This window comes from Theropithecus gelada, chromosome 10 (assembly GCF_003255815.1).
Source record: "Theropithecus gelada isolate Dixy chromosome 10, Tgel_1.0, whole genome shotgun sequence".
In the NCBI taxonomy this organism is placed as follows: Eukaryota; Metazoa; Chordata; class Mammalia; order Primates; family Cercopithecidae; genus Theropithecus; species Theropithecus gelada.
The window spans coordinates 72,854,602-72,875,694 of record NC_037678.1 but is presented as its reverse complement, the minus strand read 5'-3'; the positions used below and the strand labels follow the sequence as shown (position 1 = coordinate 72,875,694).

Here is a 21,093-nt window from a genome sequence, read left to right as displayed (position 1 = left end):
AAATGCTAATTCGTCCTTTTTAGACTAGTAAGTCTCCCAGAATCTCAGTAACCTAGGATTATGTTCTTGATGTGGGCGTTTCTCCTGCCTGTCTACTCCCTTCTCTCCAAAGCTGATCTGGACAGTCAGGAGGGGCGCCCATCCTTCTCCCAGTGGTGTTAACATCTCAGTTTAGACTCCACCTAATAAAGTGGTGAAAAGCACAGGCATCTAAAAAAAAAAAAAAAAAAGCCAACAGGCCAGGGTTCAAATCCAAGTTTCATCATTTGTAGGCTGTTTGACTATGAAAGTTACTCAACTTCTCTGTGACTCTTTTCTTGTCTGTGAAATCAGGATAAACAATAATGCCTTTCCAATAAAGTTGTGGTGAGAATCAAACTAGTTAATTAATATAGTTAAGTGTTTGGAGTAACGTGTAGCACACAGAACCACCTACATGAACTCTGGCTGTTACAGCCTTTTAGGGCTTAGGAAGTGTGAATATGAGCACATGAAAATCGTCCTGCTGCATCAGGCCATTGCACCACTCATTCTGTGTCTTTGGCAAGTCTATGTCTTCACTTAGAACTCACAAAAGTCATGGGAAATGAGAATAGTCCATCAGGCTTGGTAGAAAAAGGAACTAAAAGCCACAGAAGGGTGTGGGCTTCCTAGAATCACCAGGTTGTCAGGGCTGGAACCTAGCCTACTGGACTTGTGGTTAAAAATGGAAAGTGCATTTCACAGAAGTCCTTCTATGAGCACAGTCCTGAGGGTTTCTCAAAGATTTTCAGGTTTCAGTCTCACAACAAAATTGCACGAGAAGTTTTACTTTCCATGTTGTATACATTACATAGATAAGAAATCAGAGCCTCAGGGAGGTTATTTTCATCAATGTCAGTCCATTTTCTGTTGCTTAGAATAGAATACATGAAACTGGATAATGCATAAAGAAAAAGAACTTATTTCTTATAGTTATAAAGGCTGAAATGTTCAAGGTCAAGGGGCCACATTTGGTGAGAGCCTTCTTTCTGGTGGGGACTCTCTAAAGAGTCCTGAGGCAGCACAGGGTATCTCATGGTGAGGGCACTGAGCATGCTAGCATACTGTACTTCGGTCTCTCTCTCTCTTCTTGTGAAACCAACAGTTCCCCTCCCATGATAACCAATGAATCCATTAATTTACGAAATAATGCAGAGTTCTTACGACCCAATCACCTCTTGAAGACCCTACCTCTCAATATTGCACATTGAGGATTGAATTTCTACAAGAATTTTGGAGGGGACAAATATTTAAACTATAGCAATCAAGCAATAGAGGAGGTATTGAAACCTGGGTCAATGGGATTCCACTAGCTCTTACTTCGACCTCTTCACTGTGCTGCTTCTATATACACCGAACTTTTAACAAAAATAGGATTACACAAAACATGGTGATTTATTCGTTCTTTTACTCAGTGATATATTGGGGGATCCTTTTTCATGTAAATATATATGTGTCTGCAGCATCATCAATACATCCCCAATATATACATCAACATTATCAGTTCAGTCACTACATAGTTTTCCATTTTGTGGTTGTACCATCATTTTTCTAACTCACTCCTATTCTTGGACATGGGCCTTACATCAAACTTTTCTAGATTGTAAATACTATGATTGCCATTCCTTTACAAACCATATTCACCCCTGTCTGATTGTTTCTTTTGAATAAGGCCCTAGAAGAGGAATTACTAAGTCAAAGAGTGTGAGTTTTATTGGGAAATTGCATTTCAAAAGTGTTTTTTGGTTTCAAAAACCATTTCCCAATAAAACGTGAGTGTCTCAATATCAGTAATACGTTATCTCACCACACAGCACAGAAGCAGCAGCAATGGACAGGGGTATTTTGAACATCTGTGACCAAAACAGATTTGGTGAAAGTATCTCCCCACTTTACTTGTTTAAATATGGGTTTGTCACAGGTACATAGACCATAAGATCATGACTATAATGCTGTATTGCCATCTGGAGAGATTGTGTCAATTTTTATTCCCATCAGCAGTGTGTGGGAGTGCCTGCCTCACCACACCCTTAGCAACACAGAAAATTGGCAATCTTTTTCATGTTTGCTAAGCTAATATTCTAAAAATTGTGGCTGCTCTTAGCTTGCAGGAGGGAGAAATGTTTTATTTTATTTTATTTTATTTTTATTGTATTTCAGGCTTGCTGTCAAAATAATCCAAACAGGGAAGAAACGTACAAGTAAACAAGAAAAGCCCCGTACTCATCTGGCTCCCTGGAGACAGCTACTTTTTAGGAGTTTCATTTGCCTTCTTCAAGAGAGCTTTCTTCCACTGACATAAAATGCCAGCTTGATCGTACAGTATATCTGTCTATTTACTTGGGTCCGGTTCTAGGTTCTCTCTTCTGTTTCATCGACCTCTCTGCCTGCCTTGGTACCAGCCTGCCTCTAGTATTTATTGCAGCCTGAAAATGTGCTCCAACTTTCATGTGCTGAAACCTGTGTACATCTTTTGAAAAACTTTTCCAGCTAGTCTGTCACGGAGGTTAGCAATTTGTTTGTGGTTTAACTATGCACTTCACGGGATTACTGGGGTTGTTGAACATCTTTTCTAGATGTGTGTCTTCTCTTGTGACTTCCTGACTGTGTCCTTAGCAAGGGCTGTCTGTCTGTCTTGTCTCTATGTTTCTCTTGATACCCAGTTAAGAAACGTGACCATCCTAAAAGCTAATACATGATATGGAAAGAAAGAATTAATGGGGCTTCAAATGCAATCTGAATCCAGGCACCTGGACCGCAGCCTCAGCCCCAGCTGGAGCTTGGAGCTGACCTGTATTCTTCTAGGAGTGGCAGGTGAGGAGGAGCTGCAGGGGATTCAGCCTGAGAAGTCCGTGTCAGTCACAGCTGGAGACTGTGTCACAGTTGGAGACTGGTCATTGCACTGTGACCTCCCTATTGCCTGTAGGGCCCATCCAGCGGTTCAGAGGAACTGGACCAGGCCAGGAATTAATCTACAGCCAAAAGGAAGGCAACTTCCCCTGGATAAGAACTGTTTCAGACATCACAAAGAGAAACAAGATGAACTATTCCATCCATATCTGTAGCATCATGCCAGCAGAGCCGGCACCTACTACCGTGTGAAATTCCAGAAAGGGAGCTTAACGTGGAGATTAAGTCTGGACCAGGAACCCAGATGTTTGTGCGTGGTGAGTACAGATCCCTAGAAATCCAGCGCATTGTCCTAAAACAAATTACAATCCCTGGGAGCCCAGCCCAAGGCTCCCCCTTTGTTAGCCCCTGTGCCAAGAATATGAATAGAAGATAGGGATAGTGAGAGGTCACAGTGAAGGAGCAGGGTGAAATGTAACCCCAGGATCATCTATCAGTAGACTCCTAACTCTTTAGAATCTTACAGCTTCCAAAGGCCCACAAAGCACAGTGGGTAAAGTAGACTACAGGGCCAGATGGCGTGGGATCAACTTCTTGCTCTGCCATTTACATGCTATGTGACCTTAATTCTATTTTTCTTTTTTTACAAGGTCTCTCTGTGTTGCCCAGGCTGGAGTGCAGTGGCGTGATCCTAGCTCACTGCAATCTCTGCCTCGCAGGTTCAAGCGATTCTTGTGCCTCAACCTCTTGAGTATCTGAGATTATAGGCCATCATGCCCGGCTAATGTTTTTGGATTTTTCTTAGTAGAGACGAGGTTCCACCATGTCGGCCAGCCTGATCTGGAACTCAGGACCTCAAGTGATCCTCCCACCTCAGCCTCCCAAAGTGCTGGGATTACAGGCCTATGAGCCACCATGCCCAGCCTATGTGACCTTAATTCTTAATTAAGATTCTTAATGTTAAATTCTCTGTGCCTCAATGTCCTTGTGTTTAAGGTAGGGATAACAATAGTATCCACTTCATAGGTTTGTTATAAGAATTATAAATATGAATGGGCTTATAAATGGAAAGCACTTAGAAGAGTGCTGTATAATAATAATTATATTATTATATATCATCAGTACTCAGGATACTACAACCAATTAAACTTAAAAACATAATCTTAAAAGCATGGAACCATAGATTGCCATAAGATATGAATGATAAATTTATTGAGGCAGAAAGTTATAACAATCACATGTAGATTATTGATACAGAATATGTAATTCCTACATTTCTTAAATTTTGTTCTGTATTTCTATAAGTTCTGTATATTCTTGGGTTTGATCCTGGCTGATTCAGTCATGGCCGAAGACAAACCCTGCGATACTCTAAACAGCACTCATTAAAGGAAAGCCTGGGAAGCCCAACAGTTAGTTCAGACATACTTGTATTGGTGAATTAATGATTATGATTCTTTAAAAAAATAAGTATGATAATTTACTGTAACAGAACCATAGAAACAGAAACATACATCACGATAATTTAGGGGACTTTCAAATTTTAGCACCTTACAGCCATGGAGAAACAAAGAGAATGGTAGGTAGTCTTTGGGGACAAAGAGAATGTCATACAATTTTAAAGAATTGAAACTAAAAAGCAAATTATGGACAAAGCACTGTGAGTGACATCAGCATGAGATGCCTAAGGACAATATTAGACCCTAGAACACAAGGAATAGTGCCTTCAAAATTCTTAGGGAAAATTATTTCCAAGCTAAAATCATTTACCCAGCCAATCTATGGAGTTTGCAAGATCATCAAGAATTGCTTTTTATATCCCCTTGTGCTTTACCAAAATAGGAGTCAAACGAACAAACAAACAAACAAAAAAGGTAAGAATGAGAACTAGGAATAGGGGATTGGAAACCCTAAGATAACAGCTGTGCAGGAGGCATAGAAATGGCCACTGGGCCATTCCAGAACAGAAGGACTTGTGACATTACTAGGGACATCTCCAAAAGATAGAATCAGTAGAATACTTAAATAGTCTTCAAACTCATGCCCATCATTTCTAACAGTATTCAACATTACGTTGAAGTATTTGTCAATGCTTTTAAAAGGAGAGAGCAACAAAAAGCATATTAATTGCAAAGGAAGTAGGAAAACTATCTCTCTTTGTAGATGATATGATATCTGGAAAACTTAATAGAATCAACATTAAACTACTATAAAAAACAAGATAATTTAAGTAACATAGCAAGTTATAAAATCAACAAACAGAAATCAATAACCTTCATATATACAAAGAAAAACCAGTTAGAATATACAGTGAAAAAAGACAAACACATATACAATAGCAAAATAAAATTAAATTAAATATTTGGGGCAACTTCTACCAAAATAGTGATAGGGACTGGATTTACTCTCTTGCTAAAACTCTGGGCAAATTATTTAAAACAATGGTAGACAAGACATTGGATACCAGGCAACAAAGGACAGTGATCCCTGTGAAATGGGAAACAAATGAAGTGAGCCCTAAGGCTGCCCCAAGAGTTCTCTCTGAGAAGGCTTTAAGACCACCATACAGAAAGAGATAACTCAGGTGGAGCCTGAAGTTCTCCCTGAGTTGATAAGAAGGACCTGGATGTCCACAGAGGCCAAGTGGCTACAGTTTTTCGGGTAAGGCACCAAAGAGCAGAGAGAGAACTCCAAATATCTGTAAAAGGTCCCCCTTGAATATTCAGTGAAGTGTTGAAAAGTGTATTATGTACATGAGAAAAGTACAGAAGAGAAAAATTTCCAGAGCTTACACAAGGCTAAGAATAGTGCCTGATCTTTACAACCTGAGTGAAAAAAAACTCATAATTCATGAGACATCTGGTAGAATACACAGAAGAGTTCTGCCTCAGTAAAGGAAAAAGAATTAGCCCTAGACCAAATGATGCTGGAGGCCTGCCTTGCAAAGCTTAAGTGCAAAACACGAAAAGTTCAAACTGCTTCCGGGTAATTTAACCATGTCCCAAAACAAGCTCAAGCATATTTATAGAAAGGCAAAATACCCAGTACCCAATGAAGTAAAAGTCACAATATCTGGCATCCAATAAAAAATTACCAGGCATGAAAATGACAGGAAAATGTGATTCATAATAAGAAAAAGTAATCATTTGAAACTAACCAGAAAAGACAGATGATAGAATTAGTACACAAAGAAATTAATTATAAGTATACTCTGTACATTCAGGAAGCTAGAAGAAAAACTGAATATGTGAAGTAGATGCATGGAAAACATTTAAAAGATCCATATTGAACTTTTAGAGATGAAAGCTGCAATGTCTAAGACGAAAAATAGACTGAGTAGGATTTTTTTTTTTTTGAATTAACGAGATTTTTATTGCATACTTTATGTAATAGTCAGAACTTTTTACAATTTTAATTATATTTTTATGTGTGCTTTTATTGACTTAATATTTTCTTTGCTAAAGTTCTATGAGAGTAGGGATCAGGTCCATTTTATTCACTGCTATCTTACTAGGACCTTGCAAGTAATAAGTCCCTCACCATAATATTTATTCAATAAGTGAATTAAATAATTATCAACCAAAGGGAGATACTTTAAAAGGTAATATTGGTCATTCTAGACAGTCTTTTGTGTTCAAACAAAGTAGGTGAACTCTGCTTTTAATGATCTGAACTTGGGAAAGGCAGTTTCAACAAGTAATAATTTATTTTTTTTTTTTTTTTTTTTTTTACTTATATTTCTGAATTTTATTATACAATTGCATCACTAGCAAAATATCTGCTTGCTGATATATGAAAAATTATTGTACTTAAGTATAGTTTATAAAATATCAACATGTACTTAAAAAGTATTCATTTCCCAAGTAGGGCTTAACATACATAAAACAAAAGAAATCACAACTTAATAATTGCTGAAAAACCTTTGCCAAAGTATGAAGTATCATATTCAAAGTTTGTGTAACTATTGGTCACACTTGAAACATAGATACTTAACACATTAATAAACTGAATACAAATATTCAATTTGCCAATATTTGCTGCTAAATGAAAACATTAAAATTTGTAAAAGGATGCTAGCTATATCCGAGTAAAAGTTTAGAAAGCTGATACTGTATCCTGCTCAAGGTTAGACTCCTTACATTGAAGATTATTGATCTTGCATTTATTTCTACTAAAATTAGGATTTGCTGTAAAACAGTTTTATTACTATCATAAATTAATTATCCATAAAACTGTAAGTGCTCTACAGTTACGGGAATAGAAGAATGACAGAATTATGTTGGAATTTTAAAAATTTTCTTAAGCTTTTCAAAAGGGAGTTGCATACTAATTTCAGTTAGTTAAATTTTGTTACAAAGAAGAAAAAAAATACCTACCCTATCACAAAATATTCATTTTTGTATATTACTTCATTAAAAAAATACTTACAGACATCAATTGTACAACATGTTACAGTATGTTATACCAGAACTAAAATGACCCCTATTCAGACAGAGTTGGCAACATTTCAATTAATGCCAGGAATGGAAAAAGAACACAATTATTATTATAATTATTATAAATTAAATCTGTAATATGTTATTGGCAGGAAACTTTTTAAGAATCCAAACTATTTAAGGATTGTTATTCATACAAAAAAGGAAAATATTAAAAATAACTGATGGAGTCTCTTTTACTTTAGATAATTCAGTAGCATACATTTTAAAATTATTGGCGCACTTTTCATCATTATTACTTTCAGAATGTATACTAGATTGATGGAACGTTGACAATTATAGCTTAGGTAATTAAACAATAATGTATTATTAGACATCAATTTAACAATATTATGTGCAACAATGGACTTTAACATTATAAAAGCATAATTTTTTAGGCAGGTTTATTAGAGATGCATGGGACTTTTTCAGGTTTTTTTCAGCTTTTGAGTAGGATTAATAGCAGATAAGACGTTGAAGAAAATAGATTAATGAACTTAAAGCCACAACAACAGAAACTATTAAAAATGACACATAGAGAGATAGAAATGGAATATATAAAGCCACACTCAAATATAAGACAAAAAAATTAAAAACTGTATAAAAGATAAACAGAGCATCAATCAGCAGCTATGGGGAAATTTCAAGTGGCCTAATAGATATGTATTGGAGACACCAGTGGAAGATGGGACAGAAAGAATATTTGAAGAAATAATGGTCACATATATTCCAAATATGATGAAAACTGCAGACCCACAGATCCAAAAACTCGATGAACCCCAAGCACAAACCAAGATGCACAAACCAATAAAGAAAATATCTTAAAGGCAGCCCCCTAAAAAGAAATATTAAGTACAAAAGAACAAAAAATAAATAAGACAGGAGATTTTTCATCAAAAATAATGCAAGCTTAAGATACATCTTTAAAGCTTTTTTTTTTTTTTTTTTTTCTGAGACAGAGTTTCACCCTCGTCACCAAGACTGGAGTGCAGTGGCATGATCTCGGCTCACTGCAACCTCCGCCTCCCAGATTCAAGTAATTCTCCTGCCTCACCCTCCCGAGTAGCTGGGATTATAGGTGGCTGCCACCATGCCTGGCTAATTTTCGTATTTTTAGTAGAGACGGAGTTTCACCATTTTGGCCAAGCTGGTCTCGGACTCCTGACCTCAGGTGATCTACCCCCACTCGGCCTCCCAAAATGCTGGGATTACAGGCATGCCCCACCGTGCCTGGCTATTTAAAGCATTTTTTTTTTTTTTTTTTTTTTTTTTTTTTGAGACAGAGTCTCGCTTAGTCGCCCAGGCTGGAGTGCAGTGGCGCGATCTCGGCTCACTGCAAGCTCCGCCTCCCGGGTTCACGCCATTCTCCTGCCTCAGCCTCCCGAGTAGCTGGGACTACAGGCGCCCGCCGCCTCGCCCGGCTAATTTTTTGCATTTTTAGTAGAGACGGGGTTTCACCGTGTTAGCCAGGATGGTCTCGATCTCCTGACCTCGTGATCCGCCCGCCTCGGCCTCCCAAAGTGCTGGGATTACAGGCGTGAGCCACCGCGCCCGGCTAAAGCATTTTTTAAACGAAAACGATAATTAAAAAGTCATTCTAGAATTTTTACCTAGCAAAAATATCTTTTAAAATAAATAAATTAATTAAGCATTTAATTTATTTATCTATTTTTTGAGCCAGTCTTGCTCTGTCGCCCAGGCTGGAGTTAAGTACTCACTTTGGCAGCACAGATACTAAGAGTGAAACGATACAGAGATTAGCATGGCCTGTGTACACGGATGGAATGCAAATTTGTGATGCATTCCATATATTTTCTCAGTTTTGTTAGATGGAAAGCATTCTAGAGATGTATAGTGGTGATGGTTGCACAACAATGTGAGTGTACTCAATGTCACTGAACTGTACACTAAAAAATGGTTAAGATGGCAGATCTTATGTGTACTTTACCACAATTTTTAAAGTGAAGAATAAAGACTTTATCAGTCATACAAAAGCTGAAAGAATTCATTATCAACAGATCCGCACTACAAGAAATGTTAAAAAGAAGTCCTTCCAACAGTAGTAAAATGATACCAGATAACCTGGATATATACAAAGAAATTAAAAGCAAGAGAAATAGTAACAATGTGGGAAAATATTTTTAAAGTACATTTAAATGTACTTAAAACATAGTCAACTGTTCGAAGCAAATATCATAATATATTTGACAGATTATAACATACATGGAAAGTAAAATGTGTAAGAAAAATCGCACAAAGACCAGGAAGAGAGACATAGAAATATATTACTGTAAGAATTTTATGCTATATGTGAAGTGATATCTTATCACTCATGATAAATAATGATGAGTTAATAATGTATGCCAGAAATCTCAAAACAACCAGTAAAATAACACAACAAAGAGTAACAGCTAATAAACTGACAAAAGAGATAAATCAGAATCATAAAAATCAATCTGAAAGAAGACAGAAAACGAGGTACACTGGAACAAAGAAGAGATGAGGCTAGTAAGTAGCAAGATCATAGATTTAGACCTAGTCAAATAAATAATCATATTAAATGTAAATGGTTTAAACACCCTAATTAAAATAAAGTGATTTTCACATTAGATTTTTTAAAGTAGGACCCACTATTTACTGCCTGCAGAGGATCAATTCTCTTCAAAAATAAAGGCACAAATAGATTAAAAATAAAAGGACAGAAAAATATATGCAACATTAACAATAATTTTTAAAATATGGAATGCCTACGTTAATGTCAAAGTATATTTAGAATAAAGAAATTATGAGAATATAGAATATCATTTATAATAAACTGATCAAAAATTAATCAATAAAATATACCAATTCTAAATGTTGATGCATATAATAATAGAGTTTCAAAATACATAAAACAAAATTCATAGAATTGCAAGAATATATAGAAAAATCTACAATTGTAGTCAGATTTCAACACCTCTCTTTCGATAATCAGTAAAACAAGGAGGCAGAAAAACAGTAAAGATGTAGAAGACTTGAACAGCACTATAAGCCAACTTGAGCAAACTGATATTTATAGAATGCTCCATCCCAAAACAAGAGAATACACATTCTTTTTAACTACAAAAGAAACATTTACCAACATAGATTGTATTCTCAGCCATAGATAAGTCTCAGTAAGTTTTAAATAAATCAAGTCATGTGAAGTGTGTTTTCTGACCGCAATGGAATTAAATTTATTTATTTATTTCATTTTAATTTTTATTTAATTTAACCCTCAGTAGTCATAGAAATTAAATTTAAAAAGCAAATACCTCTAGAAAATCTCCAAACATTTAAAAACTAAATATACTTCTGAGCAACACATTACTGAAAAAGAAATCAGAAGAAAAATTAGAAAGTATTTTATGTATGTATGTATCTATTTATTTATTTGAGACAGGGTCTCACTCTGTCTCACAGGCTGGAGTGCAGTGGCATAATCACGGCTCACTGTAGTCTCAACCTGCCAGGTTTCAGTGATCCTCCCACCTAAGCCTCCTGAGTAGCTGGGACTACAGGCGCACTCCACCCCGCCCAGCTAATTTTTGTATTTTTTTGTAAAGACTGGGTTTTGCTGTGTTGCCCAGGTTGATCTCAAACTCCTGAGCTCAAGTGATCTGCCTGCCTCAGCCTCCCAAAATGCTGGGATTACAGGCATGAACCACCACTCCTGGCCTAGAAAATATTTTTAACTGAATGAAAATGAAAACATAGCATACCAAATTTGTAGGATGCAGCCAAAAGAGTAGTCAGCAGGAAATTCATAGCACTAAATCCCTATATTAGGACAGAAGAAAGGTTTTTTTCAGAGACTTCAAAAAGTAGGAAAAAAATGAAGAAAGGAAATAATAAGGAACAGAGCAGAAATCAGAAATATAAAATGAAAAACTATAGAAAAAATCAATAGGAACAAAAGCTGGTTCCTTGAGAAAATTCATAAAAGTAATAAACACATATCCACACAGTTAATCAGGAAAAAAGAAAGGAGATACAAATTACCAATATCAATAACGAGAGAGGTGACACTACTACAGGCTCCACAGATATTAAAAAGATTATAATGGAACTTTATGAAAAACTTTATACCAATAAACTTGACAACTTAGATGAAATGGACAAATTCTTTGAAAGACATAGACTGCTAAAGCTCACTCAAGAAGAAATAAATAGCCTAATTATCTCTATATCTGTTAAATAAATTAAACTTGTAGTTTAAAAAGCCGCCCACAAAGAATAATTCAGACCCAGATGACTTCACTGAGGAATTCCATCAAACAATTGAGGAAGAAGTACTAACAGTTTTACTCAGATTATTTCAGAAAATTAAAGAGGAAGTGAGGCTTCTCATTTTATGAGGCCAGCATTACAGATAAAGAATCACAGAAAAGCAAAACTATAGATCAACATCTGTCATGAACAGAAAATTATTGTAGAGCTATAGTAATCATACAGTGTGTTATTGGCATCAAGATAGACAAGTAGATCAATGGAACCAAATAGAGATTCTAGAAATAGATTCATATATATGGTCAATTGATTGCTTTAAAAAAAAAAAAGTATGAAGGCAAGTCAGTGGAGAAAAAAGAGACTTTTCAACTGTGGTGTTGGATCATTTGAAGAGTTAATAGACCAATGGAACAGCACAGAAAAATCCAGAAATGTATCTATCTAGTTCCTCCCACCATACACCAAAATAAATTCCAAGTGGATCAGAGATTTAAATGTAAGAAATGAAGCTATTTAAGTACTAAAAGAAAACATCTATATATATATATATATTCTTTTATAACCTAAAAATGGAGAAAACCTTCCCAACTGTAACTCAAAATGCAGAAAGATTAAAAAATTATAATTTTGATCACATTGTACAAAAAGAAACTTGTGTATAGGGGTGTGTGTGTACTGTTTTGCAATTTACATCATAAACAAAAAATAATCCCTAATATAGAGAAAGCTTCTAAAATTTTAGAAGAAAAAGTCATCTTTTTAGAATTAAGGGCAATAAATGGGAAAAGACAAGTTATAGAAAATGAAATACAAACGTTTCAAACATATAAAAATATGCTCAACCATCCTTGTATAGGAAGAAATGCAAATTAAAAACTATACTGAGACACAGTTTCTCACATATCTACTTGACCAAAAATCCAAAAGTTCAACAGCGTAACAATTGGGTAAGCTAAGGCAAAACAAGTACTCCATATTTTGCTGTTAGGAATGCAAAATCATATAACTCATAAAGAGGTGAACTCGGCAATATCTAGCAAAATTACCTCATGATCCAACAATTGAACTTCTAGAAATGTATCCCAAAGATCTACCAATACAAGTGCAGGATGACTTATCCTTAGGCTCTTCATCACAACACTATTTGTAAGAGCAAAAGCTGAGTAAGCTTATGGTACAGCCGCACATTGGGTATTATGTGACTTTAAAAGGGCATAAGGAGGAACTCAGCACACCACTTCAGAGTGACCCACAGCATATCATTAAACAGGAAAAGCAATATATAGAAGAGTGTGTGGAGCACACTACCTTTTATGTTTACAAGAGTGAGAAATACAAGCATATGGGTATTGTCTCTTGTTGTTGGGGTTTTTTTTTTTTTTAGAGAGAGTCTTGCTCAGTCGCCCAGGCTGGAGTGCAGTGGTGCGATCTCGGCTCACTGCAAGCTCTGCCTCCTGGGTTCACGCCATTCTCCTGCCTCAGCCTCCCGAGTAGCTGGGACTACAGGCGCCCGCCACCACGTCTGGCTAATTTTTTTTGTATTTTTGGTAGAGACGGGGTTTCACCATGTTAGTCAGGATTGTCTCGATCTCCTGACCTCGTGATCCACCCACCTCGGCTTCCCAAAGTGCTGAGATTACAGGCGTGAGCCACCTCGCCCGGCCTTGTCTCTTGTTTTTTTAGAAAAAGAGGAATAAACTAAAATCATAATTTAAAAATTTACATGTAAAGGAGAAAGGGAACAGAATGGAAGAGACAAGGGGGATGCCAGACTTCTCTGAATGTGCTGTGACTTACGTTTTGACTTTGTAAGCACATGAATTTTTAAATAATTGATAAATTCCAAAATGAAAAAAAATCCTAAAAATCTAAATTACTAAATCTAAAGTAAAACTAATTAATCTAACTATATATTCATGGCGTAACTAAACAAAGACTAATTATTTCAAGGGACTTTAAAACACAGAGATAGGTTCAGTGAGAAGACAACCCTAAGACAAGGATTTGAGTGCAATTAACACCAGTAGGGAATGGTGAAGCCAGTCAATAAAGGGCGTGTTATCAAGCCCACTACCACTGCAAGCGTCTGCAGCTGAATGCAGTTGGGAAACTGGGAAATAGTACAGGATGTGGGCAATTCATCAGAGTCAATGACCTGGTTTTTTCAGCAAATAAATGGCAAGAGAACAAAGAGGAAGTGGAACTCCTTTAGATTAATAGAGGTTTAAAAGACATCAACAAAATGTAACATATGGCTTTAATTTGGATCCTCATTCAAAGAAACCAACTGTAAAATTATATTTATGAGACAAGCAGAAAAATTTGACTGTTGACAAATGTTAGATGATATTAAGGAATTACTATTAAATTTTAAGTATAATAATGGCATTTTGGTTGTTTTAAAAAAGGAATTCTTAACTCTTCTACAAGTAGTCAAGAATGAAATAATATCATGTCTGGTACTTACCTTAAAGAAATCCAGTGTCGGCCGGGCGCGGTGGCTCAAGCCTGTAATCCCAGCACTTTGGGAGGCCGAGACGGGCAGATCACGAGGTCAGGAGATCGAGACCATCCTGGCTAACACGGTGAAACCCCGTCTCTACTAAAAAGTACAAAAAACTAGCCGGGCGAGGTGGCGAGCGCCTGTAGTCCCAGCTACTCGGGAGGCTGAGCCAGGAGAATGGCGTGAACCCGGGAGGCGGAGCTTGCAGTGAGCTGAGATCCGGCCACTGCACTCCAGCCTGGGCGACAGAGCGAGACTCCGTCTCAAAAAAAAACAAAAAACAAAAAAAAAAAAACAAAAAAAAAAGAAATCCAGTGTCTGGCTTATTTCGCTTAGCATAATGCTCACTAGGTTCATCCATGTTGTCATAAATGGCAAGATCTCTTTATTTTTAAGGCTGAATAATATTCCATTGTATACATATGCCACAATTTCTTTATTCATTCATACATTGACAAGCATTTGTGTTGTTTCTGTATCTTAGCTATTGTGAGTAATGCTGCAATAAACATGGGGGTGCAGATACATTTACAAGGTTTGAATTCATTTTCTTTGGGTATGTACCTGAAAAAAACCTTGCTGGGTTACATGGTAATTTTATTTTTAATTTCTCTCACTTATATGTAAAATATAAAAAACAAAATAACTTGGATATACAGAAACAGAGTAGAACAATGGTTACCAGGGATGGGAAGTTGAAAAACTGGGGAGATAGATGGAAGTCCACGAGTACAAAATGTGTTATGTAGAATGAATAAACCCAGAGATCTAATGTACAGCATGAGGACTATAGTTAATAGTGTTGTACTGTATACTGGAAATTTGCTAAGAGGGAGGATTTTAGATACTTTTACTACACACAAAAATGGTAACTATGTGGGATACTGGACATACTAATTTGCTTGACTGTAGTAATCATTTCACTAAGTATATGTATAGCTACACATCATGTCGTACACTTCAAATATATACAATAAAAAATACTAACCCAGCACTTGATGGGAGAAGTGTAGACGAAACAGGATCAGCCATTTGTTGATAGCTGTTAAAATGCCATGCTGAATACTTTCTCTCTGTTTTTATGTATGTTTACAAATTTATCGTAATAAAAAGATGTTTTAATTCAAGTCTATACAATCCCCTGAAAAATCTTTGTGTACTCCTGAATATACATGTACCCTAAAGGGAAGTCCAGTGCAGTACTTCGTAGTTTCAAACATGAAGGAAATCTGGCAGAAAGCTTGGGGATGAATTTGTCATAAGATGAATTGTTCATAGAAAATGAAGCAAAAGAAAATTATGACACTATTAAAAGAACAACATGATGACAGTCAATAATAATTTAATTGTACATTTTAAAATAGCTAAAAGAGTATAATTCTATTATTTGTAACAAAAACAGTAAATGCTAGAGGGGTTGGATACCCCATTATCCATGATTTGATTGTTACACGTTGCATGCCTGTATCCAAACATCTCATGTACTCCGTAAATATATCCACCTACTACATACCCACAAAAACGAAAATTTTAAAAATACATGTTAAAAAACCTCATCGGAAAACAAAAAGCTGTATAAGACAGGAAATATAATTATCATATATTACATGGCCCAATTGTGAACAATGCTCATTTGGTCATAATAATATAAATGCTGAATACTGATAAAACAAAAAATTATTATGTGTCTTTAATAGGAGGATTTGAGGAGGAGAAATGTGGATGGCAGGTAGAAGGAGCTGTAAGAGAGCTAAAGCATCATCTTCCATAGCAGTAGGTAGATCCATACTACATAAAACTGTAAAAAAAAAGGGGAAAAGTTGAAAATAACAGTATAAGTATGTTAGTATCAACATAGAAATGCAGAGAGATATGCCCAAAGAATCCGCTAACATAGTTAAAAGTTGTTGGTCTATAATACTTGCAAGGAGAAGAAACCAGGGGTCTGCTGTTTTTCGGGGTATACCTTATGTGACATTTCAAACAATATACTTTGGGAAGAAGATAGGGAGGATAAGAGGGGACAGGAGGAAGGTGAACAAGGGAATAACATGGTCAGATCTCCATTTTAGCAAGATCACCATGGTCTGGTTTCCAACTGTAGGTTGGAAGAGCTGAGAGGTAAAGTCAGTGAGGTCAGTTGATTGGCCGTTATAACAAGAAGAGTAATGATAAAGTTTATGAAGAGGAGAAAACTGGAGATGAGAGATTGGGGCAAGAAGTCAAGCAGAGTGAACCATGAGGGTGATTATTGTGCTAAAGAGTAACTCTCCCTCTTTATTTCTCACTCTTCTCTCTCCTTCTTCTCTTCACCCTTGCCCTGATCAAAGCTAAGCCCTCTCTTCCAAAGATTTCTGGCCACTCCAACAGGGATAGCCCAGGCCAACTAGTGAATCTCACCTGCACCTCAACTGGCTTCTTTGCCAAAAACATATATGTGAAATGACTCAAAAATGGCATGGAGCTTCCAGCCTTTCAGACCCAGGTCTCCTCACCTGCAGATGCTTCCTCCTACACCGTCATCAGCACTGCTACAGTGACCCTTGGCTTCTCCTCACTCCACTCCCAGGTCACCTGCCAGTTGGCTCACAGTGAATTGCAGAGCCCCCTCAGAAGGCATGTGAACGTCTCCCAATTTCTCCAAGATTAGCCCCCCACACAAATAGGGCCAACCTTTTGTGACCACTGTAGGCTCCCTGCTTGAATCATGTCACCTGCATCCTCCCATTCATTCCTCACAAAACCCGCAGTGAGGTGATGATGAGGTTCCCTGTTTTATATGACCATCCTCCTTCTACATAATGCCATGATCGGGTTCTTCTCTTTCAGAGCTCCCTTCCCTCTAATGTCTTTGGGAGGTGGAACTTCATTCACTAATTCGACAGGTTTTTGCTGAGCATCTGCTATGTGGTGGCATCATTCTAGGTGCTGGAGATTCCATGGTAAACCGAGCAGACCTGGTTCTGCCTTGCTGAGTTTACAGTCATGTGAACCCAATCAACCAAGACGCAAACAACTATATGGTTATGATTCATCACATTTGCTATGAAGAGAAAGAACAAATTGCTGAAATATATGAAAAGGAGAGAAATCGCGTTTACTCAGGAAATGCCTTTTTGAAGAAATTATGTTTGAGCCAAGGCATGGAGAATGAAAAGAAGTCAGCCAAGCAAAGTGCAGAGTGTTCAAGGCACAGGTAACAGAGCATGCAAAGGCCCTGTGCTGCCGTGGGGAGCAAGACATGTCTGAGGAGCAAAGACGAAGCCAGTGTGGCTGAGGCCTAGTGAGAGGGTGAGTGCATGGAAAAGGAAGAGGCTGGCAAGAGAGGGGCAGTGACCTGATCACTTAGGACTTCACAGCAAAGAAGTTCCTCCCACCTGAACTCTCCGTGGGAACTCCCAACACCGTTGTTCAAACCACCATGCCACCACTGCCTTGCCGCCAGTCACCACCTTTGAAACACGCTTCTTAAACTCACCCAGCAACAGGAGAAACAGCAAGGCAGGCGACACACACATGCCCTTTCTGGCTCTTACTTCTTAAGGACAGAGTCCATTGTTTATTTCCTGAGAGCAAGTCCAGGCTGTTGTGTTGAATCCAACTTTGCAGAAATATAGAAAGAAAGGCAAAGGAAATTATCCTCACTGCTTTTCAAGTCCATCTGCCTTTGCCTTCAAAGGGGCTTTCCCCAGGGGCCTGTACTGTCCTTTGCCCCCCACCAACCTCAGCATAGTGTAGTCTCAATTACCTCCTGCAGATGGGTGAAGTTCCTTCCAGGGGTCCAGAACTCCATCTTTCCTTCTCTCCAGCTCCAGCCAGAGAAAACCAAGGAGACCCATTAATAGCACCATAGTCTCCACAGCAACCCCATAAGGGAGATAATTTATGGTATCATTGTCAAAACTCTAGTTCCTCATTACTCAAACGCCTCCATCCCAAAATAGAAGTCTGTCTTGCTTAACCAAAAGATACCACAAGAGAGCTCGAGCCTGGAAAGTGAATTCTAGCCTCCACATCAATCATCCCAGAGAAACTAGAGGCAGCTGTGTGTCCTTGCTTCATTCAGATGAGGAAACTGAGGCCCAGAAAAGTGAAGTGACTTGCCCAAGGTCACAGGGTTCTTCAGTAAGCATGCTGGAATTTGAATCCAGTGTTAAACCTCTTCAGATAACTACCTCTGAGCTGCCTCCTGTAAGAACCACCTATGCAGAGATACCAGAGAAAGGCAATACCCAACCCCACCTTTCCCAAGAGTGGTGGTTCAGTCATGGTCAGCTCAGAGATGAGCGTTGTGCTGCTCCCCCAACCCTCTCAGAGCTTGCTGCTCCTTCTGTCCTACCCGTATAAGTGAAGACATTCCCCATCAACCAAGTCATCTAAGCCAAAAGCCTGTTTTCACCCAACCCATCACCAAGTTCTATCAGATACCACTCCCAAATATTTCCTGAACTCATACATTTCTTTCCACTGCCACTATTTAAACTAATACTTAAGTTCAAGCCAACATCCATCTCTTACCTGAGCAATTGCAAGAGCCTCCGAATTGATCGCTAATATCCACCATTGCCCTCTACAGTCCATCCCCAAACTCCCAGCAGCCAAGGGGATTTTATAAACGAAACCAGATCATGTCTCTCGTTTGCTTAAAACCCTACAGTAGCTCATCACTTCTCTTGGGGAAAAAAAAAAATCTTACTGGGATGTTCAACTGTGATATTCAAGCACTTTTGTGCACATTTCCCTAAAATAATTGTGAAAAACCATGTAGTCTATCATATATTTTAAAGTTGACATCTAAGATTTTTCATTATAACTTAAATAGTTGCACAGAGCATAACTCCTGGAGTATTACAAATGTTGCATCACTCCAAAACATATTCAGTGAAAAAAATAACATCATCATAATTTAATTTCCACTATCATCCATTTAAACATACATAAAGAAGCTCTTCTTTAATAATCAGGCATTTTATATCATTCCTTTTACTTCCTAATGCTGTATTTCCATTCTAACTCCCATGAAGAATTTTACCTTAATGTAACATATTTTACATTGGAAAATCTTTTATTGACTATAAAATCATACAGATACATATCACAGAGAACTATGAGAACACAGAACTCAAGCAAAACCACATCTATAAATTGAAATTTAAAATAAAATTTTTATGACCATAAGACTCTCAGTGTCAAAAAACATTCTTTTGGATTGAATTACACAATTGATCCAAACAATCTAAATGTATAAAAATTTTTGATAAGTAATTATTAAAATAGCCTTTAACATGGTATTGGAATTGCAGTTTGGCGAGGTAGATGGGGGAGTTGATGGTGCTTTGGTTAAAGCAGGCTTCCTGGCCAGCAGTATTTGCAATGTAAAGTATTTTGCATCCCAAAGTCTTTACACTAAGGACAATGACCCATAGCTAGATTCAGGAAGTGTGGGAGGAAGGCCTTTCTTTTGTGATATGGGAGAAGGAAAATTGAGAAACCGGAGGTAAGAAAAGAAAGTGGCCCTGATGCTCATTCTCAGGCAGATCAATATAAGTAAACAGTTTTATGAGGGTTCAGGATCTGGAAATTAATTGTATTAAAATAATGTTCGTAGGCCTTAGAATGTCTTTAAGTGCCCCCAGGGCACCTATAAGTATAGCCAGCCTCCAGATTGGCTATGAATTCAGCCTCACTCACCCATCCTCTCTCATTCACTTTGCTCTTCTTTCTAAAGTCCATGGAAACTCAGGGCCTCTGCCCAGGTCCATCCATCTGCTGAGATGCCATCCCCACCCTTACCCTCTCCCAGCACCCCCTTCCTCCTGCCCCACAAACCCTTTTGCCTAATATTTCAAAATTGTTAGGGGTATATAACAAATTATCCCCAAATTTATTCCAGTATTCCAAATTTACACCATATTCCCTTAAATGATTATGCTTTTAGATGCTGTGGGTCAGGAATTCCAGCAGGGCTGGGCAAAGACAGCTTGCTCTGTTCCATGATGGTTAAGCCTCAGCTGGACAATTCAGAGGCTGGAATCACCTGAAGACTCCTTCACTAACATGCCTGACCATTAGTGCTGGCTGTTGGCTTGGGGCCTTGGTTCTTCTTGGCATGGGCTTTTCCTTATTATCTTTCTGCTGCCAGAAAAAGAGTCCCTATTCAGGTTCCAAGAGGGGGTTGTTGGATCTGATACAGGAAGAAGTTAAAGGTAAGTCACAGAGTACAGTGAGAAGAGATAGTTTATTGAAAACTACTCACTTACAGGGCGGGGTGTCCTCAGAAAGCAAGCAGAGGAATGCCTCATCTTTGTTTTAAGTTTTTCTTATAAAGACGTCTTGTCCATGTAAAAGCTAAGCTAAGCTGTGTCTACATGCACGTGAGCAGACAACATGACAAAATGTATTGTTCTATTGATTTAAAGAAAACTATCCTTGACATTCTAGAGTGTGAGTACATCAAAGAATAACTATGATGATATTGAAAACATATATTGTTATAGGTATTGGGACATGTGGACTTTCCACTGTTGTAGAAATGTGTCTTTGTAGGAATCTTTAGGCTTTTTCTTCAGTTGTAAATATCCTGTAACTGTGGGTGGTGACCAGCAAGGAATGTGCCTTGTTGGTTCCAAGATGGAGTTGAACTTAAAGTAGCATTAGTCTGGCTGTCCTAGGCTCCTGCTTCCCCAACATTTCCACATAGGCTAGTTATAGCTTGTGGTTGTGTCCCAAGGGTGTGTCCCAAGAAAGAGCTAGGTAGAAGCCATACCAGCTTTTATGACACAGCCACAGAAGTCATACAGTGTTGTCCCTACTGAATTCTATTCATTAAAGCAGTCACAAAGTCCAGGGGAGCAGAAATAGACTCCTCCTCCAATGCAGAGTAGCAGAGTTCTGGAAAAGCATGTGGGGTATGCTGCCATCATTTTTAGAAAATGCAGTCTGCCACATAGAGTTAACTCTTACTCGTCTTTCATATTTCCACTCAAAGATTTCCAC

General features: G+C 37.7%; 1 protein-coding gene and 1 non-coding gene across 2 annotated transcripts in view; both read left to right on the top strand.

Annotated features, from left to right (window-relative positions):
* SIRPD (signal regulatory protein delta) overlaps positions 1-18,444 on the top strand; it is a 46,952-nt gene extending 28,508 nt beyond the window's left edge. The window contains exon 4 of the mRNA XM_025398145.1: positions 18,265-18,444. Within this exon, the coding sequence (XP_025253930.1) occupies positions 18,265-18,444 (180 nt within the window). The remainder of the gene's footprint in view (positions 1-18,264) is intronic.
* LOC112633849 lies at positions 9,057-9,160 on the top strand. Its single transcript, XR_003121616.1, has one exon. It is a non-coding gene; the product is annotated as a U6 spliceosomal RNA (small nuclear RNA).
* Positions 18,445-21,093: the final 2,649 nt, after the last annotated feature.